The sequence below is a fragment of the Salvelinus alpinus genome, chromosome 10, assembly GCF_045679555.1.
Source record: "Salvelinus alpinus chromosome 10, SLU_Salpinus.1, whole genome shotgun sequence".
Classification (NCBI taxonomy): domain Eukaryota; kingdom Metazoa; phylum Chordata; class Actinopteri; order Salmoniformes; family Salmonidae; genus Salvelinus; species Salvelinus alpinus.
In genome coordinates, this window is record NC_092095.1 from 8,829,094 (window position 1) to 8,854,597 (window position 25,504).

General features: G+C 46.5%; 2 protein-coding genes across 5 annotated transcripts in view; both read left to right on the forward strand.

Moving 5' to 3' along the window:
• The window catches only part of LOC139531480 (nuclear receptor coactivator 2-like), a 192,283-nt gene that overhangs the window by 56,001 nt on the left and 110,778 nt on the right, over window positions 1-25,504 (forward strand). Inside the window, exon 1 of one of the 4 annotated variants that reach the window (XM_071327958.1) lies at window positions 17,799-19,530. The exons of the other annotated variants lie outside the window; for them this stretch is intronic. The gene's annotated coding sequence lies outside the window, so the exon portion shown is untranslated. Of the gene's footprint in view, window positions 1-17,798; window positions 19,531-25,504 lie in introns of those variants that run through there. 4 annotated transcript variants of the gene reach the window in all.
• Window positions 20,012-22,309, forward strand: LOC139531428 (micronuclear linker histone polyprotein-like). The gene is made up of 4 exons (XM_071327877.1): window positions 20,012-20,044; window positions 20,669-20,908; window positions 21,128-22,024; window positions 22,079-22,309. Exons 1-4 carry the CDS (start codon window positions 20,012-20,014, stop codon window positions 22,307-22,309), a joined length of 1,401 nt encoding a protein of 466 aa, XP_071183978.1.

Below are 25,504 nucleotides of genomic sequence, written 5' to 3' on the forward strand. Positions count from 1 at the left end.
CAGATTGATCCTCTTGCATGACTCGTGTAAAGAGGTAGTTCATAGAATGAGGAAGCCAGAGCGGTGCAGGGTGTTATATAGACGTGTGGGGCGTTCACCTACAATGCTCTGATTTGACCTGTTAGGCGTGATTTTGAATAAGGCTTCAACCAATAACCTGCAAAAAGAGGGCGTGTCCTATAGTGAGATGTCTCCCTCATCTCCTTCAGAGAACCACGGTTACATACCGTAACCCAAATATATGTTCTATTATATCAGACACTGACAGAAAGGACGGAAGTCAATTTATTATCTAACGTTCGATTTAGATATTTAACCTCTTACCTCTAATCTGATTGTTATGAAGACATTGCCTCTCTCTGTGCTTCAGATGAATGGGTGACTGGATTGTTGTGGAGAGGTGCTTCGTAATGAGAGTAAATAAATGTTGCTGTCCCCCTTGTATTCTCTCTCTCTCTCTCACTCTCTTTAGCGCTAATGCTTTGTGAGAAGATAGGATCAGAGAGACCGGTAGGGAAAACAACAATGCCATTTATCAAATGGTTTCTTTCTCCCAGGTCTCTCTCGTCATCTCCCCCCTCACTCCTTCCATCCACACAGTCCTGTAGCATAGCATCCGCGTCATCTGATCACCTCCGTATTGAGCGAGTCACTGGTACTTCCTGCTTTAGTTTTCGCTTGTAAGCAAGAATCAGGAGGATTGAATTATGGTCCGATTTTTCGCCAAATGGGCCCAGGTCAATGCTGTATCTCAAATGGAACTGTGGTGGCCCTGGTCAATGCTGTATCTCAAATGGAACTGTGGTGGCCCTGGTCAATGCTGTATCTCAAATGGAACTGTGGTGGCCCTGGTCAATGCTGTATCTCAAATGGAACTGTGTAGGCCCTGGTCAATGCTGTATCTCAAATGGAACTGTGGTGGCCTTGGTCAATGCTGTATCTCAAATGGAACTGTGTAGGCCCAGGTCAATGCTGTATCTCAAATGGAACTGTGTAGGCCCAGGTCAAAAGTTGCGCACTGTACAGTGCATTCTGAAAGTATTCAGACCCCTTGATTTTTTTCCCACATTTTGTTACGTTACAGACTTATTCTAAAATTGATTAAATGTTTTTTTCCCCCTGATCAATCTACATACAATACCCCATAATGACAAAGCAAAAACAGGGTTTTATAATTATTTGCTCAATTAAAAAAATTCAGAACTGAAATATCACATTTACGTAAGTATTCAGACCCTTTGCTCAGTACTTTGTTGAAGCACCTTTGGCAGCGATTACAGCCTCGAGTCTTCTTGGGTATGACGCTACAAGCTTGGCACACCTGTATTTGGGGAGTTTCTCCCATTCTTCTCTGCAGATCCTCTCAATCTCTGTCAGGTTGGATGGGGAGTGTCGCTGCACAGCTATTTTCAGGTCTCTCCAGAGATGTTTGATCGGGTTCAAGTCTGGGCTCTGGCTGGGCCACTCAAGGACAGTCAGAGACTTTTCCCGAAGCCACTCCTACGTTGTCTTGGCTGTGTGCTTAGGGTCGTTGTCCTGTTGGAAGGTGAACCTTCGCCCCAGTCTGTGGTCCTGAGCGCTCTGGAGCAGGTTTTCATCAAGGATCTCTCTGTACTTTGCTCCGTTCATTTTTCCCTCGATTCTGAGTAGTCTTCCTGCCGCTGAAAAACATCCCCACAGCATGATGCTGCCGCCACCATGCTTCACCGTAGGGATCGTGCCAGGTTTCCTCCAGATGTGACTCTTGGCATTTAGGCCAAAGAGTTCAATCTTGCTTTCATCAGACCAGACAATCTTGTTTCTCATGGTCTGAGAGTCTATTAGGTGCCTTTTGGCAAACTCCAAGCGGGCTGTCATGTAACTTTTACTGAGGAGTGGCTTCCATCTGGCCACTCTACCATAAAGGCCTGATTAGTGGAGTGCTGCAGAGATGGTTGTCCTTCTGGAAGGTTCTCCCATCTCCACAGAGGAACTCTAGAGCTCTTTCAGACTTACCATCTGGTTCTTGGTCACCTCCCTGACCAAGGTCCTTCTCCCCAGATTGCTCAATTTGGCTGGGCGGCCAGCTCTAGGAAGAGTCTTGGAGGTTCCAAACTTCTTCCATTTAAGAATGATGGAGAACCACTGTGTTCTTGGGGACCTTCAATGCTGCAGAAATGTTTTTGGTACCATTCCCCAGATCTGTGCCTCGGCACAATCCTCTCTCGGAGCTCTACGGACAATTCCTTCAACCTCATGGCTTTGTTTTTGCTCTGACATGCACTGTCAACTGTGGGACCTTATATAGACAGGTGTGTGCCTTTCCAAATCATGTCCATTCAATTGAATTTACCACAGGTGGACTCCAATCAATTTGTAGAAACATCTCAAGGATGATCAATGGAAACAGGATGCACCTGAGCTCAATTTCGAGTCTAATTTCAAAGGGTCTGAATACTTATGTCAATTTCAAAAAGCCTGCTTCCGCTTTGTCATTTTGGGGTATTGTGTGTATATTAATGATGCTGTAACGATAAAACAAAATGTGTAAAAAGTCAAGGGGTCTGAATACTTTCTGAAGGCACTGTATAGTATAGGGTGCCATTAGTGATCCAGAGATAAAGGGTAAGGCCTCCCGGGTGGCGCAGTGGTCTAGGGCACTGCATCGCAGTGCTAGCTGTGCCACCAGAGACTCTGAGTTCGCGCCCAGGCTCTGTCGCAGCCGGCCGCGACGGGGAGGTCCGTGGGGCGACGCACAATTGGCCTAGCGTCGTCCGGGTTAGGGAGGGTTTGTTCCGGAAGGAATATCCTTGTCTCATCGCGCACTAGCGACCTCTGTGCCGGGCCGGGCGCAGTGCGCGCTAACCAGGTCGCCAGGTGCACGGTGTTTCCTCCGACACATTGGTGCGGCTGGTTTCCGGGTTGGAGGCGCGCTGTGTTAAGAAGCAGTGCTTCTTAACACAGGTTGGGTTCTTGGTTGGGTTGTGTTTCGGAGGACGCATGGCTTTCGACCTTCGTCTCTCCCGAGCCTGTACGGGAGTTGTAGCGATGAGACAAGATAGTAACTACTAACAATTGGATACCACGAAATTGGGGAGAAAGGGGGGTAAAATTCAACAACAAAAAACAAACAAAAAAAACTACAAAAATACAGAGTTAAAGGTTAGTTCTGCTAATTTTCAACCTCATATTCGTTATCTCCAGCACCATACCGATGTCTCCATACGCGAAAACGAGAGAGAGGCCCTGCTAACCCCCGTGACAGATCTCGCTCCGTGAAAATAAATGCCCCATGATGCAATTCCCCCACGTCCTAACAGATAATTCCTCCCTCCGTACTGACTCCCCATACGGAGTAGCCAATCGGGGTCATTGTGACATGGCTGCACATAATATTCTACAGTGTAGAGGGACACGTCCCAATTGGGACCACATTTTAGAGCACTACTTTTGACCAGGGCCCATAGGGCTGAAGCCAATGTTTCTTGGCTCTTATTACAGTAGACCTAAGACTTCCAATGCGTCCCCTTCTAACTCTCTAACTGGTGTTTTTTGATATTCCATGTAGATGAATGCACAGTCATGGCCCGTGCAGGCTAGTGGAGCTCCATAAGCACTGGGTGTGTCTCTGTAGACCTAAGCCCACTAACCCACATGATTATAGGCATGCTACGCTGGCACATGCCCCCTTGGCAGACTCGAGACAAAGCCATAGTCTACCAAAGGCACCCTATTCCCTATTCGCTATGGGACCTAGTCTAAAGTAGTGTACTATATAGGGAATAGGGTGCCATTTTGGACTGTCTGGCAGTGAGAGGCGGTTTTGTGTGTTGTAATATGACTGAAATGGGTGATTCAGTGTTTTGAAGAGCCCTTACACATACACACTGTCACGAACCGGCTCGAAGCCCGTAACAACAAGGGAGACAACGTGGAGACAAGGACTAACAGAAATATATTTATTAACTGAGGTAACCTATATACAATGAACTATGGTGGGTGTGTAGTCAGTAATCAGTAGTGTAAGTGAGTGGTTGCGTGTATAGATGTGATAACGAGGAATGTTGAAAGATGCCAAAACAAGCAAACAAACCAGCGACAAAAATGCCACAACCAAAATCCAACCGTGTGTCTGCATGGAGAGAGTCTCCTCAATGAATGGGGAAGAGGTGTATTTATCCCGGGACACACCTGAGCCCAGGGGTGTCTCATGTCGCTGACGACCCTCCCGGCTCCGCCCACCGACGTCCTAATAAGGAAAACAAGAGCAAAGAGAAAGAATATGGCAGACAGAGTGGGAGGGTCGTCACACACACACACACACACACACACACACACACACACACACACACACACACACACACACACACACACACACACACACACACACACACACACACCACTCGTTCATCACAACAGACCCCCCCCCCCCCACCCTCAAAGCGCTGTCTCTCTATGTTGTTATGGCAACTGGTTAGAAATTGTGAAACATGATTATTAAGGATCCAGTGTTTTAATGGTGTCCTACTTTAAAAGCAGTGTGTGTTTAGACTTTCCCCTGTGGAACAACCACTCTCACTTGGGTTCTAGAGTTGTCCCTTTATGTGTTCTTAGCAGAGTTCTAGAGTTGTCCCTGTATGTGTTCTTTAGGAGAGTTCTAGAGTTATCCCTGTATGTGTTCTTAGGAGAGTTCTAGAGTTGTCCCTGTATGCGTTCTTAGGAGAGTTCTAGAGTTGTCCCTGTATGTGTTCTTAGGAGAGTTCTAGAGTTGTCCCTGTATGCGTTCTTAGGAGAGTTCTAGAGTTGTCCCTGTATGTGTTCTTAGGAGAGTTCTAGAGTTGTCCCTGTATGTGTTTTTTAGGAGAGTTCTAGAGTTGTCCCTGTATGTGTTCTTTAGGAGAGTTCTAGAGTTGTCCCTGTATGTGTTCTTTAGGAGAGTTCTAGAGTTGTCCCTGTATGTGTTCTTTAGGAGAGTTCTAGAGTTGTCCCTGTATGTGTTCTTAGCAGAGTTCTAGAGTTGTCCCTGTATGTGTTCTTTAGGAGAGTTCTAGAGTTGTCCCTGTATGTGTTCTTAGCAGAGTTCTAGAGTTGTCCCTGTATGTGTTCTTTAGGAGAGTTCTAGAGTTCTCCCTGTATGTGTTCTTTAGGAGAGTTCTAGAGTTGTCCCTGTATGTGTTCTTTAGGAGAGTTCTAGAGTTGTCCCTGTATGTGTTCTTTAGGAGAGTTCTAGAGTTGTCCCTGTATGTGTTCTTTAGGAGAGTTCTAGAGTTGTCCCTGTATGTGTTCTTTAGGAGAGTTCTAGAGTTGTCCTTGTATGTGTTCTTAGGAGAGTTCTAGAGTTGTCCCTGTATGTGTTCTTTAGGAGAGTTCTAGAGTTGTCCCTGTATGTGTTCTTAGCAGAGTTCTAGAGTTGTCCCTGTATGTGTTCTTAGCAGAGTTCTAGAGTTGTCCCTGTATGTGTTCTTTAGGAGAGTTCTAGAGTTGTCCCTGTATGTGTTCTTTAGGAGAGTTCTAGAGTTATCCCTGTATTTGTTCTTAGCAGAGTTCTGGAGTTGTCCCTGTATGTGCTCTTTAGGAGAGTTCTAGAGTTGTCCCTGTATGTGTTCTTTAGGAGAGTTCTAGAGTTGTCCCTGTAATGCTGTTCGTTCTTAGGAGAGAGTTCTAGAGTTGTCCCTGTATGTGTTCTTTAGGAGAGTTCTAGAGTTGTCCCTGTATGTGTTCTTTAGGAGAGTTCTGGAGTTGTCCCTGTATGTGTTCTTTAGGAGAGTTCTAGAGTTGTCCCTGTATGTGTTCTTTAGGAGAGTTCTAGAGTTGTCCCTGTATGTGTTCTTTCTTAGGAGAGTTCTAGAGTTGTCCCTGTATGTGTTCTTTAGGAGAGTTCTAGAGTTGTCCCTGTATGTGTTCTTTAGGAGAGTTCTAGAGTTGTCCCTGTATGTGTTCTTAGGAGAGTTCTAGAGTTGTCCCTGTATGTGTTCTTAGCAGAGTTCTAGAGTTGTCCCTGTATGTGTTCTTTAGGAGAGTTCTAGAGTTGTCCCTGTATGTGTTCTTTAGGAGAGTTCTAGAGTTGTCCCTGTATGCGTTCTTAGCAGAGTTCTAGAGTTGTCCCTGTATGTGTTCTTTAGGAGAGTTCTAGAGTTGTTCCTTAGGAGAGTTCTAGAGTTGTCCCTGTATGTGTTCTTAGCAGAGTTCTAGAGTTGTCCCTGACATTCCAAGATGGCGTAGCAGTCGGACGTGTGTTTTGTCTTGTCCCGTGTAAATAATCGTTTTCCTCGTTTTTTTCCGTTTATATTTTAATCTCACTTTCCATCTACGGACTGAATATACTCTCCTGCAACCCCCAACACCCAATGTGGTACGGATCTGCTATTTTTATACTTTAGAACCGGAACCCCCATCAGAAGCTAGCCAGCTAACTAACTACTAGCTAGTTATCAGTTAGTCACTGCTAGTGGTCTTTACCGTTAACTCGGACACCAGCCAGCCTCAGCTTGGTCAATACATGCCAGTCTGCACAGCGCGATATCAACCCTGAGAATATTGGACTGCTTTTTCTCTACCAAATCTCCAGATTACTACCGCAAGCTCTGGACCTTTACACCGGATCAGATAGCTAGCTGCAATCTGAGTGGCTACTCCTGGCTAACGTCTCTGTCCCGAAGCAAGCAACAGTTAGCCTTGAGCTAGCCTCGAGCTAGGCCAATCTCCCGGCTAGCCGAAGAGGTCCTCCGGCTAATTCTTGTGCTACAATACATATTTTGCCAATTGGCCTGGACCTTTTTTTGCCGACACAGAGCCCTGCCAATCCATCACAACTGGTCTAAATCAGCTACAAGCTAATTTAGCCATTTTTTGCCGCTGCTAGCAGCTTTTACCTTCTGCACAGACACCAGCCCTGTTATTAGCCTGGATATTACTCACCAATTTACCAGCATCGGACTGTCTCTCGACAACAACGCCGGATTCCTGCCGTAATCCCTGAGCCACTACTTCTGATCCTCACAGCTAGCTTGCAGCTAGCGCAGCTAGCGCCACTGCCACGAAGCTAGCACCAGTTAGCAAACACAATTCTACAATTCACAACCTCTCTTTCGCCATCGCCATCCGGCTTGGATTCTCTGTCGACACGACCACGTCTGGTCTGCAGACGAATACCCCACCCGCTGTGCCCTCAACCGGCTTCCGTCTGAGCAGACCCCCTCCGTCTGAGCAGACCACCCCCCGGGCTACTAACTTTAAACGCCGCGTGCTAGCTTAGTGGAGGCCTCCCTGCTCCATCTACGGCTGCCCCCTGGACACTATGATCACTTGGCTACATAGCTGATGCCTGCTTGACTGTCCATTAATTCACGGTACTCCATTCTGTTTATTTGTGTTTTATCTGTCGGCTCTGTGCTTTAACTCAGGATCTGTGTGTAGTTAATCCGACCCTCTCTGCCTAGTCGTCGCCATTTTTACCTGTTGTTGCTGTGTTAGACTAGCACCCTGTTATTGCTGCTGTTATCTTACCTGTTGTTTTAGCTAGCTCTCCCAATCAAGACCTGCAATCACTTTATGCCTTATTGTATGTCTCTCTCAAATATCAATATGCCTTGCATACTGTTGTTCAGGCTAGTTATCATTATCATTGTTTTGGTTTGCAATGGACCCCGTAGTTCCACTCTCCGTACCTCTGATACCTCCTTTGTCCCACCCCCCACACATGCGGTGACCTCACCCATTGAGACCAGCATGTCCAGAGATACAACCTCTCTTATCATCACCCAGTGCCTGGGCTTGCCTCCGCTGTACCCGTGCCCCACCATACCCCTGTCTGCACATTATGCCCAGAATCTATTCTACCACGCCCATAAATCTGCTCCTTTTATTCTTTGTCCCCAACGCTCTAGGCGACCAGTTTTGATAGCCTTTAGCCGCACCCTCATCCTACTACTCCTCTGTTCCTCGGGTGATGTGGAGGTAAACCCAGGCCCTGCATGTCCCCAGTCACCCTCATTTGTTGACTTCTGTGATCGAAAAAGCCTTGGCCTCATGCATGTCAACATCAGAAGCCTCCTCCCTAAGTTTGCCTTACTCACCGCTTTAGCACACTCTGCCAACCCTGATGTCCTTGCCGTGTCCGAATCCTGGCTTAGGAAGGCCACCAAAAATTCTGGGATTTCCATACCCAACTATAACACTTTCCGTCAAGATAGAACTGCCAAAGGGGGAGGAGTTGCAATCTACTGCAGAGATAGCCTGCAAAGTTCTGTCATACTTTCCAGGTCTATGCCCAAACAGTTCGAACTTCTAATTTTAAAAATTAATCTCTCCAGAAATAAGTCTCTCACTGTTGCCGCCTGCTACCGACCCCCCTCAGCTCCCAGCTGTGCCCTGGACACCATCTGTGAATTGATCGCTCCCCATCTAGCTTCAGAGTTTGTTCTGTTAGGTGACCTAAACTGGGATATGCTTAACACCCCGGCAGTCCTACAATCCAAGCTTGATGCCCTCAATCTCACACAAATCATCAAGGAACCCACCAGGTACAACCCTAAATCCGTAAACATGGGCACCCTAATAGACATTATCCTGACCAACCTGCCCTCCAAATACACCTCTGCTGTCTTCAATCAAGATCTCAGCGATCACTGCCTCATTGCCTGTATCCGCCATGGGTCCGCGGTCAAACGACCACCCCTCATCACTGTCAAACGCTCCCTAAAACACTTCTGCGAGCAGGCCTTTCTAATCGACCTGGCCCGGGTACCCTGGAAGGATATTGACCTCATCCCGTCAGTTGAGGATGCCTGGTCATTCTTTAAAAGTTACTTCCTCACCATATTAGACAAGCATGCTCCGTTCAAAAAATGCAGAACCAAGAACAGATATAGCCCTTGGTTCACTCCAGACCTGACTGCCCTCGACCAGCACAAAAACATCCTGTGGCGAACTGCAATAGCATCGAAGAGCCCCCGCGATATGCAACTGTTCAGGGAAGTCAGGAACCAATACACGCAGTCAGTCAGGAAAGCAAAGGCCAGCTTTTTCAAGCAGAAATTTGCATCCTGTAGCTCTAACTCCAAAAAGTTCTGGGATACTGTAAAGTCCATGGAAAACAAGAGCACCTCCTCCCAGCTGCCCACTGCACTGAGGCTAGGTAACACGGTCACCACCGATAAATCCGTGATAATCGAAGACTTCAACAAGCATTTCTCAATGGCTGGCCATGCCTTCCTCCTGGCGACTCCAACCTTGGCCAACAGCCCCGCCCCCCCCGCTGCTACTCGCCCAAGCCTCCCCAGCTTCTCCTTTACCCATATCCGATAGCAGATGTTCTGAAAGAGCTGGAAAACCTGGACCCATACAAATCAGCTGGGCTTGACAATCTGGACCCCCTATTTCTGAAACTGTCCGCCGCCATTGTCGCACCCCCTATTACCAGCCTGTTCAACCTCTCCTTCGTATCATCTGAGATCCCCAAGGATTGGAAAGCTGCCGCGGTCATCCCCCTCTTCAAAGGGGGAGACACCCTGGACCCAAACTGTTACAGACCTATATCCATCCTGCCCTGCCTATCTAAGGTCTTCGAAAGCCAAGTCAACAAACAGATCACTGACCATCTCGAATCCCACCGTACCTTCTCCGCTGTGCAATCCGGTTTCCGAGCCGGTCACGGGTGCACCTCAGCCACGCTCAAGGTACTAAACGATATCATAACCGCCATCGATAAAAGACATTACTGTGCAGCCGTCTTCATCGACCTGGCCAAGGCTTTCGACTCTGTCAATCACCATATTCTTATCGGCAGACTCAGTAGCCTCGGTTTTTCTAATGACTGCCTTGCCTGGTTCACCAACTACTTTGCAGACAGAGTTCAGTGTGTCAAATCGGAGGGCATGTTGTCCGGTCCTCTGCCAGTCTCTATGGGGGTACCACAGGGTTCAATTCTCGGGCCGACTCTTTTCTCTGTATACATCAATGATGTTGCTCTTGCTGCGGGCGATTCCCTGATCCACCTCTACGCAGACGACACCATTCTATATACTTCCGGCCCTTCCTTGGACACTGTGCTATCTAACCTCCAAACGAGCTTCAATGCCATACAACACTCCTTCCGTGGCCTCCAACTGCTCTTAAACGCTAGTAAAACCAAATGCATGCTTTTCAACCGTTCGCTGCCTGCACCCGCACGCCCGACTAGCATCACCACCCTGGACGGTTCCGACCTAGAATATGTGGACATCTATAAGTACCTAGGTGTCTGGCTAGACTGCAAACTCTCCTTCCAGACTCATATCAAACATATCCAATCCAAAATCAAATCAAGAATCGGCTTTCTATTCCGCAACAAAGCCTCCTTCACTCACGCCGCCAAACTTACCCTAGTAAAACTGACTATCCTACCGATCCTCGACTTCGGCGATGTCATCTACAAAATAGCTTCCAATACTCTACTCAGCAAACTGGATGCAGTTTATCACAGTGCCATTCGTTTTGTTACTAAAGCACCTTATACGACCCACCACTGCGACCTGTATGCCCTAGTCGGCTGGCCCTCGCTACATGTTCGTCGTCAGACCCACTGGCTCCAGGTCATCTACAAGGCTATGCTAGGTAAAGTGCCGCCTTATCTCAGTTCACTGGTCACGATGGCTACACCCACCCGCAGCACGCGCTCCAGCAGGTGTATCTCACTGATCATCCCTAAAGCCAAAACCTCATTTGGACGCCTTTCCTTCCAGTTCTCTGCTGCCTGCGACTGGAACGAATTGCAAAAATCTCTGAAGTTGGAGACTTTTATCTCCCTCAACAACTTTAAAAATCTGCTATCCGAGCAGCTAACCGATCACTGCAGCTGTACATAGTCCATCTGTAAACTACCCACCCAATTTACCTACCTCACCCCCCATACTGCTTTTATTTATTTACTTTTCTGCTCTTTTGCACACCAGTATCTCTTCTTGCACATGATCATCTGATGATTTATCACTCCAGTGTTAATCTGCTAAATTGTAATTATTCGATTTATTGCCTACCTCATGCCTTTTGCACACATTGTATATAGATTCTCTTTTTTTTCTACCATGTTATTGACTTGTTTATTGTTTACTCCATGTGTAACTCTGTGTTGTCTGTTCACACTGCTATGCTTTATCTTGGCCAGGTCGCAGTTGCAAATGAGAACTTGTTCTCAACTAGCCTACCTGGTTAAATAAAGGTGAAATAAAAAAATGTGTTCTTTAGGAGAGTTCTAGAGTTGTCCCTGTATGTGTTCTTTAGGAGAGTTCTAGAGTTGTCCCTGTATGTGTTCTTTAGGAGAGTTCTAGAGTTGTCCTTGTATGTGTTCTTAGGAGAGTTCTAGAGTTGTCCTTGTATGTGTTCTTTAGGAGAGTTCTAGAGTTGTCCCTGTATGTGTTCTTTAGGAGAGTTCTAGGGTTGTCCCTGTATGTGTTCTTAGGAGAGTTCTAGAGTTGTCCCTGTATGTGTTCTTAGGAGAGTTCTAGAGTTGTCCCTGTATGTGTTCCTTAGGAGAGTTCTAGAGTTGTCCCTGTATGTGTTCTTTAGGAGAGTTCTAGAGTTGTCCCTGTATGTGTTCTTTAGGAGAGTTCTGGAGTTGTCCCTGTATGTGTTCTTTAGGAGAGTTCTAGAGTTGTCCCTGTATGTGTTCTTAGGAGAGTTCTAGAGTTCTCCCTGTATGTGTTCTTAGCAGAGTTCTAGAGTTGTCCCTGTATGTGTTCTTTAGGAGAGTTCTAGAGTTGTCCCTGTATGTGTTCCTTAGGAGAGTTCTAGAGTTGTCCCTGTATGTGTTCTTAGCAGAGTTCTAGAGTTGTCCCTGTATGTGTTCTTTAGGAGAGTTCTAGAGTTGTCCCTGTATGTGTTCTTTAGGAGAGTTCTAGAGTTGTCCCTGTATGTGTTCTTTAGGAGAGTTCTAGAGTTGTCCTTGTATGTGTTCTTAGGAGAGTTCTAGAGTTGTCCTTGTATGTGTTCTTTAGGAGAGTTCTAGAGTTGTCCCTGTATGTGTTCTTTAGGAGAGTTCTAGGGTTGTCCCTGTATGTGTTCTTAGGAGAGTTCTAGAGTTGTCCCTGTATGTGTTCCTTAGGAGAGTTCTAGAGTTGTCCCTGTATGTGTTCTTTAGGAGAGTTCTAGAGTTGTCCCTGTATGTGTTCTTAGGAGAGTTCTAGAGTTGTCCCTGTATGTGTTCTTTAGGAGAGTTCTAGAGTTGTCCCTGTATGTGTTCTTAGGAGAGTTCTAGAATTGTCCCTGTATGTGTTCTTTAGGAGAGTTCTAGAGTTGTCCCTGTATGTGTTCTTTAGGAGAGTTCTAGAGTTGTCCCTGAATTCTGAGCAGGCCACACACATACCTACCTAGCTACTGACACCTCCAACCACTTCACTCCAGAGCAGCATGCCACTCAGTCAATTGATTTTCAGAACTTCTGAAGTGCCTGTCTGACTGATTGTGTGACTGTGACATATTTCTCTGTGTGCTTCTCAGTTTACTTATTATTCTGTAGTGGTGTAGTGGATCCTATATATGTTGACTGAATGATTATTATTCTGAAGTGTGACGTATCCTACAGTTGACGTCGGAAGTTTACATACACTTAGGTTGGAGTCATTAAAACTCGTTCTTCAACCACTCCACACATTTCTTGTTGACAAACTATAGTTTTGGCAAGTCGTTTAACACATCTACTTTCTGTATGACACAAGTAATTTTTCCAACAATTGTTTACAGGCAGATTATTTCACTTATAATTCACTGTATCACAATTCCAGTGGGTCAGAAGTTTACATAAACTCAGTTGACTGTGCCTTTAAACAGCTTGGAAAATTCCAGAAAATTATGTTATGGCTTTAGAAGCTTCTGATAGGCTAATTGCCATCATTTGAATCAATTGGAGGTGTACCTGTGGATGTATTTCAAGGCCTACCTTCAAACTCAGTGCCTCTTTGCTTGACATCATGGGAAAATCAAAAGAAATCAGCCAAGACTTCAGAAAAACAATTGTAGACCTCCACAAGTTGGTTCATCCTTGTGAACAATTTCCAAGCGCCTGAAGGTACCACGTTCATCTGTACAAACAATAGTACGCAAGTATAAACACCATGGGACCACGCAGCCGTCATACCGCTCAGGAAGGAGATGCGTTCTGTCTCCTCGAGCTGAACGTACTTTGGTGTGAAAAGTGCATTATCAATCCCAGAACAACATTCATTGAGGAGACTCTCTCCATGCAGACACACTGTTGGATTTTGGTTGTGGCATTTTTGTGGCTGGTTTGTTTGCTTGTTTTGGCATCTTTCAACATTCCTCGTTATCACATCTATACAAGCAACCACTCACTTACACTACTGATTACTGACTACACACCCACACCATAGTTCATTGTATATAGGTTACCTCAGTTAATAAATATATTTCTGTTAGTCCTTGTCTCCACGTTGTCTCCCTTGTTGTTACGGGCTTCGAGCCGGTTCGTGACAGTAAAGGGTTTTAGCTAATGTCGTCCGATTCCGATATGCTCGCCGATATATTGTGCATCGCTAGTTCTTGCTATTAAGACAAGTCTTCCAGGTTGTGAGGCAGCAAAGCGTCCCCAAACCATCACGCTCCCTCCACTGTTGGACGACATGGGTTCTGTTATGTCTGGCGAAAACCAAACACTCCATTCCACATTTAAGAACCTTGTACCAAAGGTCAAGCGTGGTGGCGAGGAGAAAAGTGGAGAGAATGCCTCTCCTTGTAATTGTGGTGTTAAGGCGGAATTCTACGTTTGTGCAGGATCCCAGGATGTCAGGTTACTACATCAAAACCGGCCACTAGGGTCAAACAACCCCACAGAACATCTCCTGGGCTTCCCTTTTCTTTCTCCTTTATCTTCTGGGCTTCCCTTTTCATTATTCTGGGCTTCCCTTTTCATTCTCCCGGGCTTCCCTTTTCATTCTCCTGGTCTTCCCTTTTCATTATCCTGGGCTTCCCTTTTCTTTCTCCTTTATCTTCTGGGCTTCCCTTTTCATTCTCCTGGGCTTCCCTTTTCTTTCTCCTTTATCTTCTGGGCTTCCCTTTTCATTCTCCTGGGCTTCCCTTTTCTTTCTCCTTTATCTTCTTGGCTTCCCTTTTCATTCTCCTGGGCTTCCCTTTTCTTTCTCCTTTATCTCCTGGGCTTCCTTTTTCTTTCTTCTCGGTTTCCCTTTTCTATCTCCTGGGCTTCCCTTTTCTATCTCCTGGGCTTCCCTTTTCTATCTCCTGGGCTTCCCTTTTCTATCTCCTGTGCTTCCCTTTTCTATCTCCTGGGCTTCCCTTTTCTATCTCCTGTGCTTCCCTTTTCTATCTCCTGGGCTTCCCTTTTCTTTCTCATGGGCTTCCCTTTTCTTTCTCATGGGCTTCCCTTTTCTTTCTGCTTTATCTCCTGGGCTTTCCTTTTTTATTTTTCATTTATGGCAAAGCCTCTTCCACCAATCCCATTCCAGCGACAAAGAAGCAGGCATTAGACAATACATGATCATTATTCCCATTCTGCCTTAATGCCTACTTTCACTATCTTTGCCTCCATCTTCTCTGTTTTTCCTTAAAGTGGGCTGCAGGCTAAAGCAAAAATAAAATCTGTTTAGCTAAATTAATTAGATGATGCCAAACTAAGTAGTGCTCAGAGCAGAGCCAGTACTGTGGGTGTGGGTGGGTGTGTGTGTGTGTGTGTGTGTGTGTGTGTGTGTGTGTATGTATGTGTGTCCCAGTCTATAAACACCATCAGAAATCAAATAAACCTCTAAGTTACATGAGATGACCTGTACAGTAGTATTATTTTATAGTTTAAAGTGTTGTGGTTTGGTTGAATGAATTTTAAATTTCAGCCCACCACCCAAAACACATGTTATATGTATGTCACTGTTGTACAGTCGTGGCCAAAAGTTTTGAGAATGACACAAATATGAATTTTCACAAAGTCTGCTGCCTCAGTTTGTATGATGGCAATTTGCATATACTCCAGAATGTTATAAAGAGTGATCAGATGAATTGCAAAGTCCCTCTTTGCCATGGAAATGAACTGCATCCCCCAAAAAACATTTCCACTGCATTTCAGCCCTGTCACAAAAGGACCAGCTGACATCATGTCAGTGATTCTCTCATTAACACAGGTGTGAATGTTGACGAGGACAAGGCTGGAGATCACTCTGTCATGCTGATTGAGTTCGAGTAACAGACCGGAAGCTTCAAAAGGAGGGTGGTGCTTGGAATCATTGTTCTTCCTCTGTCAGCCATGGTTACCTGCAAGGAAACACGTGCCATCATCATTGCTTTCCCCAAAAAGGGCTTCACAGGCAAGGATATTGCTGCCAGTAAGATTGCACCTAAATCAACCATTTATCAGATCATCAAGAACTTCAAGGAGAGCAGATCAATTATTGTGAAGAAGGCGTCAGGGCACCCAAGAATGTCCAGCAAGCGCCAGGACCGTCTCCTAAAGTTGATTCAGCTGCGGGATCGGGGCACCACCAGTACAGAGCTTGCTCAGGAATGGCAGCAGGCAGGTGTGAGTGCATCTGCACGCACAGTAAGGCGAAGACTTTTGGGGGATGGCCTGGTGTCAAGAATGGCAGAAAAGAAGCCACTTCTCTCCAGGAAAAACATCAGGGACAGACTGATATTCTGCAAAAAGTACAGGGATTGGACTGCTGAGGACTGGGGTAAAGTCATTTTCACTGATTAATCCCCTTTCCGATTGTTTGGGGCATCCGGTAAAAAGCTTGTCCGGAGAAGACAAGGTGAGCGCTACCATCAGTCCTGTGTCATGCCAACAGTAAAGCATCCTGAGACCATTCATGTGTCGGGTTGCTTCTCAGCCAAGGGAGTGGGCTCACTCACAATTTTGCCTAAGAACACAGCCATGAATAAAGAATGGTACCAACACATCCTCCGAGAGAAACTTCTCCCAACCATCCAGGAACAGTTTGGTGACGAATAATGCCTTTTCCAGCATGATGGAGCACCTTGCCATAAGGCAAAAGTGAAAACTAAGTGGCTCGGGGAACAAAACATTGATATTTTGGGTCCATGGCAAGGAAACTCCCCAGACCTTAATCCCATTGAGAACTGGTGGTCAATCCTCAAGAGGCGGGTGGACAAACAAAAACCCACAAATTCTGACAAACTCCAAGCATTGATTATGCAAGAATGGGCTGCAATCAGTCAGGATGTGGCCCATTAGTTAATTGACAGCATGCCAGGGCGGATTGCAGAGGTCTTGAAAAAGAAGGGTCAACACTGCAAATATTGACTCTTTGCATCAACTTCATGTAATTGTCAATAAAAGCCTTTTGACACTGAAATGCTTGTAATTATACTTCAGTTTTCCATAGTAACATCTGACAAAAATATCTAAAGACACTGAAGCAGCAAACTTTGTGAAAATTCATATTTGTGTCATTCTCAAAACTTTTGGCCACGACTGTACTGTCCAATGACATGACTGCTGTATAAAATAGGCTGAACCCTGTTCTCACGACTTAGCCTATAGATAATTCAAATCAAATCAAATGTTATTTGTCACATGCGCCAAATACAGCAGGTGAAATCCTTACTTTACAAGCCCTTAACTAACAATGCTGTTTAATTAAATTAATTAAAGAGCAGCAGTAAATAACAATAGCGGGGCTATAGACGGGGTACTGGTACAGAGTCAATGTGCGGGGGCACCGGTTAGTCGAGGTAATATGTACATGTAGATGGAGTTATTGAAGTGACTATGCATAGATAATAACAGAGAGTAGCAGCAGGGGTGGGGGATAGCCAATGGGTAGCCATTTGATTAGCTGTTCAGGAGTCTTATGGCTTGGGGGTAGAAGCTATTTTAGGAGCCTCTTGGACGTAGACTTGGTGCTCCGGTACCGCTTGCCATGCGGTCTATGACTAGGGTGGCTGGAGTCTTTGACAATTTTTAGGGCCTTACTCTGACACCGCCTGGTATAGAGGTCCTGGATGGCAGGAATCTTGGCCCCAGTGTTGTACTGGGCCGTACGCACTACCCTCTGTAGTGCCTTGCGGTCGGAGGCCGAGCAGTTGCTATACCAGGCAGCAATGTAACTCGTCAGGATCCTCTCGATGGTGCAGCTATAAAACCTTTTGAGTATCTGAGGATCCATGCCAAATCTTTTCAATCTCCTGAGGGGGAATAGGTTTTGTCGTGCCCTCTTCACGGCTGTCTTGGTGTGTTTGGACAATGTTAGTTTGTTGGTGATGTGGATGCCAAGGAACTTGAAGCTCTCAACCTGCTCCACTACAGCCCCGTCGATGAGAATGGCGGCATGCCTGGTCCTCCTTTTCCTGTAGTCCACCACAATCATCTCCTTTGTTTTGATTACGTTGAGGGAGAGGTTGTTATTCTAGCACCACACAGCCAGGTCTCTGACCTCCTCCCTATAGGCTGTCTCATCGTTGTTGGTGATCAGGCCTACCACTGTTCTCATCAGCAAACTTAATGGCGGTGTTGGAGTCGTGCCTGGCCGTGCAGTCATGAGTGAACAGGGAGCACAGGAGGGGACTGAGCATGTTGAGGATCAGTGTGGCAGATGTTGTGACCTACCCTTACCACCTGGGGGCGGCCTGTCAGGAAGCCCAGGATACAGTTGCAGAGGGAGGTGTTTAGTCCCAGGGTCCTAAGCATAGTGATGAGCTTTGAGGGCACTATGGTGTTGAATGCTGAGCTGTAGTCAATGAACAGCATTCTCACAGATGTTCCTTTTGTCCAGGTGAGAAAGGGCAGTGTGGAGTTAGATTGAGATTGCATCATCTGTGGATCTGTTGGTGCGGTATGCAAATTGGAGTGGGTCTAGGGTTTCTGGGATAATGGTGTTGATGTGAGCCATGACCAGCCTTTCAAAGCATTTCATGGCAAAATACATGAGCGCTACGAGTCGGTAATCATTTACGCAGGTTACCTTCGTGTTCTTTGGCACAGGGACTGTGGTGGTCTGCTTGAAACATGTTGGTATTACAGACTCGGACAGGGAGAGGTTGAAAATGTCACTTGCCAGTTGGTCAGCGCATGCTCGGAGTACACGTCCTGGTAATCCGTCTGGCCCTGCGTCTTTGTGACTGTTGACCTGTTTAAAGGTCTTACTCACGTCGGCTGCTGAGAGCGTGATCAAACAGTTGTCCGGAACAGTTGATGCTCTCATGCATGGTTCAGTGTTTCTTGCCTCGACGCGAGCAAGTTATTTAGCTCGTCTGGTAGGCTCGTGTCACTGGGCAGCTCTCGGCTGTGCTTCCCTTTGTAGTCTGTAATGGTTTGCAGGCCCTGCCACATCCGTCGAGCGTCGGAGCCGGTGTAGTACGATTTGATCTTAGTCCTGTATTGATGCTTTGCCTGTTTGATGGTTCGTGGGAGGGCATAGCGGGATTTCTTATAAGCTTCCGTGTTAGAGTCCTGCTTCTTGAAAGCTCAGTGTGAATGTTGCCTGTAATCCATGGTTTCTGGTTGGGTTATGTACGTACAGTCACTGTGGGGACGACGTCCTCTGCACTTATTGATAAAGCCAGTGAATGATGTGGTGTACTCCTCAATGCCATTGGAAGAATCTTGGAACATGTTCCAGTCTGTGATAGCAAAACAGTCCTGTAGTTTTAGCATCTGCTTCATCTGACCACTTTTTTTATAGACCGAGTCACTGGTGCTTCCTGTTTTAATTTTAGCTTGTAAGCAGGAATCAGGAGGATAGAATTATGGTCCAATTTGCCAATTGGAGGGCGAAGGAGAGCTTTGTACGCATCCGTGTGTGGAGTAAAGATGGTCTAGAGTTGTTTTTTCCCCCGCTGGTTGCACATTTAACATGCTGATAGAAATTTGGTAAAACAGATTTAAGTTTCCCTGCATTAAATTCCCACGGCTACTGGGAGCGCCGCCTCTGGGTGAGCGTTTTCTTGTTTGCTTATGGCGGAATACAGCTCATTCAATGCTGTGTTAGTGCCAGCCTCTGACTGTGGTGGTATGTAAACAGCTACGAAAAATACAGATGAAAACTCTCTCAGTAGGTAGTGTGGTCTACAGCTTATCATGAGATACTCAACCTCAGGCAGGCAAAACCTTGAGACTTCCTTAGATATCGTGCACCAGCTGTTGTTTACATAATGCACAGGGCCTCGCCCCGTGTCTTACCAGAGGCCGCTGTTCTGTCCTGCCGATAGAGTGTATAACCCGCCAGCTGGAGGTTCTTAATGTCGTCGTTCAGCCACAACTCGGTGAAACATAAGATATTACAGTTTTTAATGTCCCGTTGGTAGGATAAACAGGCTTTCAGTTCGTCCCTTTTATTTTCCAGCGATTGAACGTTAGCTAGCAGGACGGAAGGCAAAGGCAGATTAGCCACTCGTCGCCTGATCTTCACAAGGCACCGTGATCTCTTTCCGCGAAATCTCCGATTTTCTTCTCCAGCGAATCACGGGGATCTGGGCCTGGTCGGGTGTCTGTCGTAGTCTATCCCTCCCGTTCGACTCATTGAAGAGCTCTTCCTCCAGTTTCAGGTGACCATCGCAGTTCTGATGTCCAGAGGCTCTTTTCGGTCATAAGAGACGGTAAGAGCAGCAACACTATGTACAAAACAAGTTACGAACAACGAGAAAAAACAAACGGAATAGCATGGTTGGTTAAGAGCCGATAAGACGGCAGACTCCGGCGCCATCATTCTGCTATCCACAATGCATCACTGTATCAGATTGAGTCAATGACATACGTTGATGACATAATTGAATCGATGACATACATCCTGCTGTTAATAGAAAGCCCTCTGAGAGAGCAGAGGACATACTGGAGGATTAGAGATGGCATGTCATAGGACCCTGTATAGAGTCTAGTGTGTGTGTGTGTGTGTAGTGGTGCCATTGAGATGTGCCGGCTGTCATTGTCAGGGTGGCGTTAAGTTACGATGGTCACACACACACACACACACACACACACACACACACACAGACGGTGCCTGAACAGGGCCCGCTAAGGTCAATGAGAACCAGGCAACCAATCATATCCAACCGTCCAAAGAACTTACATGCTGTAGGGATGGCAACAGCCAATAAGATCCAACAGCTCAATGTACTACAGGCTGGGAAGGATGGTAACAGCCAATCGGATCCAATGGGAATATAGTGACTCGCTCTGATTGGGAGAGGGACTCGGCGAATCAGATTGTGTGTTAAAAGTAATTGCGATGGACAATGTTATGGCTGGTTCATATGCAACTACTCTGATGGAGGGTCATTTAGAGGTGGGGAGATGCTCATGTTACATATCACATTAAATGACTTGAGTGATGTACAGCCTAGCTAACTCCAATGGGAGTACACCACACACTCACACACAGTACTAGCTAATGTAAGAATACCAATCAATTGCTCTAACTGGATATTCTGCAAGCACCTCAACACTAAGCAGGCCAACACTAAGCAGGCCAACACTTAGCAGGCCAACACTTAGCAGGCCAGCACTAAGCATCTCAACACTAAGCATCTCAACACTAAGCATCTCAACACTAAGCATCTCAACACTAAGCAGGCCAACACTAAGCATCTCAACACTAAACAGGCCAACACTAAGCATCTCAACACTAAGCATCTCAACACTAAGCATCTCAACACTAAGCAGGCCAACACTTAGCAGGCCAACACTTAGCAGGCCAACACTTAGCAGGCCAACACTAAGCATCTCAACACTAAGCAGGCCAACACTAAGCAGGCCAACACTAAGCAGCTCAACACTAAGCAGGCCAACACTAAGCAGGCCAACACTAAGCATCTCAACACTAAGCAGGCCAACACTAAGCAGGCCAACACTAAGCAGCTCAACACTAAGCATCTCAACACTAAGCATCTCAACACTAAGCATCTCAACACTAAGCAGGCCAACACTAAGCAGGCCAACACTAAGCAGGCCAACACTAAGCAGGCCAACACTAAGCAGGCCAACACTAAGTAGGCCAACACTAAGTAGGCCAACACTAAGCAGGCCAACACTAAGAACTCTAAGCAGGCCAACACTAAGCAGGCCAACACTAAGCAGGCCAACACTAAGCAGGCCAACACTAAGCAGGCCAACACTAAGCAGGCCAACACTAAGCAGGCCAACACTAAGCAGGCCAACACTAAGCAGGCCAACACTAAGCAGCTCAACACTTAGCAGGCCAACACTAAGCAGGCCAACACTAAGAACTCTAAGCAGTTCAACACCAAGCAGGCCAACACTAAGCAGGCCAACACTAAGAACTCTAAGCAGCTCAACACTAAGCAGCTCAACACTATGCAGGCCAACACTATGCAGGCCAACACTAAGCAGGCCAACACTAAGCAGGCCAACACTAAGAACTCTAAGCAGCTCAACACTAAGCAGGCCAACACTAAGCAGGCCAACACTAAGCAGCTCAACACTATGCAGGCCAACACTAAGCAGGCCAACACTAAGCAGGCCAACACTAAGAACTCTAAGCAGCTCAACACTAAGCAGCTCAACACTATGCAGGCCAACACTATGCAGGCCAACACTAAGCAGGCCAACACTAAGCAGGCCAACACTAAGAACTCTAAGCAGCTCAACACTAAGCAGGCCAACACTAAGCAGCTCAACACTATGCAGGCCAACACTAAGCAGGCCAACACTAAGCAGGCCAACACTAAGAACTCTAAGCAGCTCAACACTAAGCAGGCCAACACTAAGCAGGCCAACTCTAAGCAGCTCAACACTAAGCAGGCCAACACTAAGCAGGCCAACACTAAGCAGCTCAACACTAAGCAGCTCAACACTAAGCAGCTCAACACTAAGCAGGCCAACACTAAGCAGTTCAACACTAAGCAGTTCAACACTAAGAACTCTAAGCAGCTCAACACTAAGCAGCTCAACACTAAGCAGTTCAACACTAAGCAGGCCAACACTAAGCAGTTCAACACTAAGCAGTTCAACACTAAGAACTCTAAGCAGCTCAACACTAAGCAGCTCAGCACTATGCAGGCCAACACTAAGCAGGCCAACACTAAGCAGGCCAACACTAAGCAGGCCAACACTAAGCAGGCCAACACTAAGCAGGCCAACACTAAGTAGGCCAACACTAAGCAGGCCAACACTAAGAACTCTAAGCAGGCCAACACTAAGCAGGCCAACACTAAGCAGGCCAACACTAAGCAGGCCAACACTAAGCAGGCCAACACTAAGAACTCTAAGCAGGCCAACACTAAGCAGGCCAACACTAAGCAGGCCAACACTAAGCAGGCCAACACTAAGCAGGCCAACACTAAGCAGGCCAACACTAAGCAGGCCAACACTAAGCAGCTCAACACTAAGCAGCTCAACACTAAGCAGGCCAACACTTAGCAGGCCAACACTAAGCAGGCCAACACTAAGAACTCTAAGCAGTTCAACACCAAGCAGGCCAACACTAAGCAAGCCAACACTTAGCAGGCCAACACTAAGCAGGCCAACACTAAGAACTCTAAGCAGCTCAACACTAAGCAGCTCAACACTATGCAGGCCAACACTATGCAGGCCAACACTAAGCAGGCCAACACTAAGCAGGCCAACACTAAGAACTCTAAGCAGCTCAACACTAAGCAGGCCAACACTAAGCAGGCCAACACTAAGCAGCTCAACACTATGCAGGCCAACACTAAGCAGGCCAACACTAAGCAGGCCAACACTAAGAACTCTAAGCAGCTCAACACTAAGCAGGCCAACACTAAGCAGGCCAACTCTAAGCAGCTCAACACTAAGCAGGCCAACACTAAGCAGGCCAACACTAAGCAGCTCAACACTAAGCAGCTCAACACTAAGCAGCTCAACACTAAGCAGGCCAACACTAAGCAGTTCAACACTAAGCAGTTCAACACTAAGAACTCTAAGCAGCTCAACACTAAGCAGCTCAACACTAAGCAGTTCAACACTAAGCAGGCCAACACTAAGCAGTTCAACACTAAGCAGTTCAACACTAAGAACTCTAAGCAGCTCAACACTAAGCAGCTCAGCACTATGCAGGCCAACACTAAGCAGGCCAACACTAAGAACTCTAAGCAGCTCAACACTAAGCAGTTCAACACTAAGCAGTTCAACACTAAGCAGGCCAACTCTAAGCAGGCCAACACTAAGCAGGCCAACACTAAGCAGGCCAACACTAAGCAGGCCAACACTAAGCAGGCCAACACTAAGCAGGCCAACACTAAGCAGGCCAACACTAAGCAGGCCAACACTAAGAACTCTAAGCAGCTCAACACTAAGCAGTTCAACACTAAGCAGGCCAACTCTAAGCAGTTCAACACTAAGCAGGCCAACACTAAGCAGGCCAACACTAAGCAGGCCAACACTAAGCAGGCCAACACTAAGCAGGCTAACACTAAGCAGGCCAACACTAAGCAGGCCAACACTAAGCAGGCCAACACTAAGAACTCTAAGCAGTTCAACACCAAGCTGGCCAACACTAAGGACACCAAGCAGGCCGACACGAGTCTCAATCTGACTGAGAAGACACATGACCTGGAAGACAATAGTAGTAGACCAGTCTCAACCTGACTGAGAAGACACATGACCTGGAAGACAATAGTAGTAGACCAGTCTCAACCTGACTGAGAAGACACATGACCCGGAAGACAATAGTAGTAGACCAGTCTCAACCTGACTGAGAAGACACATGACCTGGAAGACAATAGTAGTAGACCAGTCTCAACCTGACTGAGAAGACACATGACCTGGAAGACAATAGTAGTAGACCAGTCTCAACCTGACTGAGAAGACACATGACCTGGAAGACAATAGTAGTAGACCAGTCTCAACCTGACTGAGAAGACACATGACCCGGAAGACAATAGTAGTAGACCAGTCTCAACCTGACTGAGAAGACACATGACCTGGAAGACAATAGTAGTAGACCAGTCTCAACCTGACTGAGAAGACACATGACCCGGAAGACAATAGTAGTAGACCAGTCTCAACCTGACTGAGAAGACACATGACCTGGAAGACAATAGTGGTAGACCAGTGTCAACCTGACTGAGAAGACACATGACCTGGAAGACAATAGTAGTAGACCAGTCTCAACCTGACTGTGAAGACACATGACCTGGAAGACAATAGTAGTAGACCAGTCTCAACCTGACTGAGAAGACACATGACCTGGAAGACAATAGTAGTAGACCAGTCTCAACCTGACTGAGAAGACACATGACCTGGAAGACAATAGTAGTAGACCAGTCTCAACCTGACTGAGAAGACACATGACCTGGAAGACAATAGTAGTAGACCAGTCTCAACCTGACTGAGAAGACACATGACCTGGAAGACAATAGTAGTAGACCAGTCTCAACCTGACTGAGAAGACACATGACCTGGAAGACAATAGTAGTAGACCAGTCTCAACATGACTGAGAAGACAGAAGACACATGACCTGGAAGACAATAGTAGTAGACCAGTCTCAACATGACTGAGAAGACAGAAGACACATGACCTGGAAGACAATAGTAGTAGACCAGTCTCAACCTGACTGAGAAGACACATGACCTGGAAGACAATAGTAGTAGACCCGTCTCAACCTGACTGAGAAGACACATGACCTGGAAGACAATAGTAGTAGACCAGTCTGACTGAGAAGACACATGACCTGGAAGACAATAGTGGTAGACCAGTCTCAACATGACTGAGAAGACACATGACCTGGAAGACAATAGTGGTAGACCAGTCTCAACATGACTGAGAAGACACATGACCTGGAAGACAATAGTAGTAGACGAGTCTCAACCTGACTGAGAAGACACATGACCTGGAAGACAATAGTAGTAGACCAGTCTCAACCTGACTGAGAAGACACATGACCTGGAAGACAATAGTAGTAGACCAGTCTCAACCTGACTGAGAAGACACATGACCTGGAAGACAATAGTAGTAGACCAGTCTCAACCTGACTGAGAAGACACATGACCCGGAAGACAATAGTAGTAGACCAGTCTCAACCTGACTGAGAAGACACATGACCTGGAAGACAATAGTAGTAGACCAGTCTCAACCTGACTGAGAAGACACATGACCCGGAAGACAATAGTAGTAGACCAGTCTCAACCTGACTGAGAAGACACATGACCTGGAAGACAATAGTGGTAGACCAGTGTCAACCTGACTGAGAAGACACATGACCTGGAAGACAATAGTAGTAGACCAGTCTCAACCTGACTGTGAAGACACATGACCTGGAAGACAATAGTAGTAGACCAGTCTCAACCTGACTGAGAAGACACATGACCTGGAAGACAATAGTAGTAGACCAGTCTCAACCTGACTGAGAAGACACATGACCTGGAAGACAATAGTAGTAGACCAGTCTCAACCTGACTGAGAAGACACATGACCTGGAAGACAATAGTAGTAGACCAGTCTCAACCTGACTGAGAAGACACCTGACCTGGAAGACAATAGTAGTAGACCAGTCTCAACCTGACTGAGAAGACACATGACCTGGAAGACAATAGTAGTAGACCCGTCTCAACCTGACTGAGAAGACACATGACCTGGAAGACAATAGTAGTAGA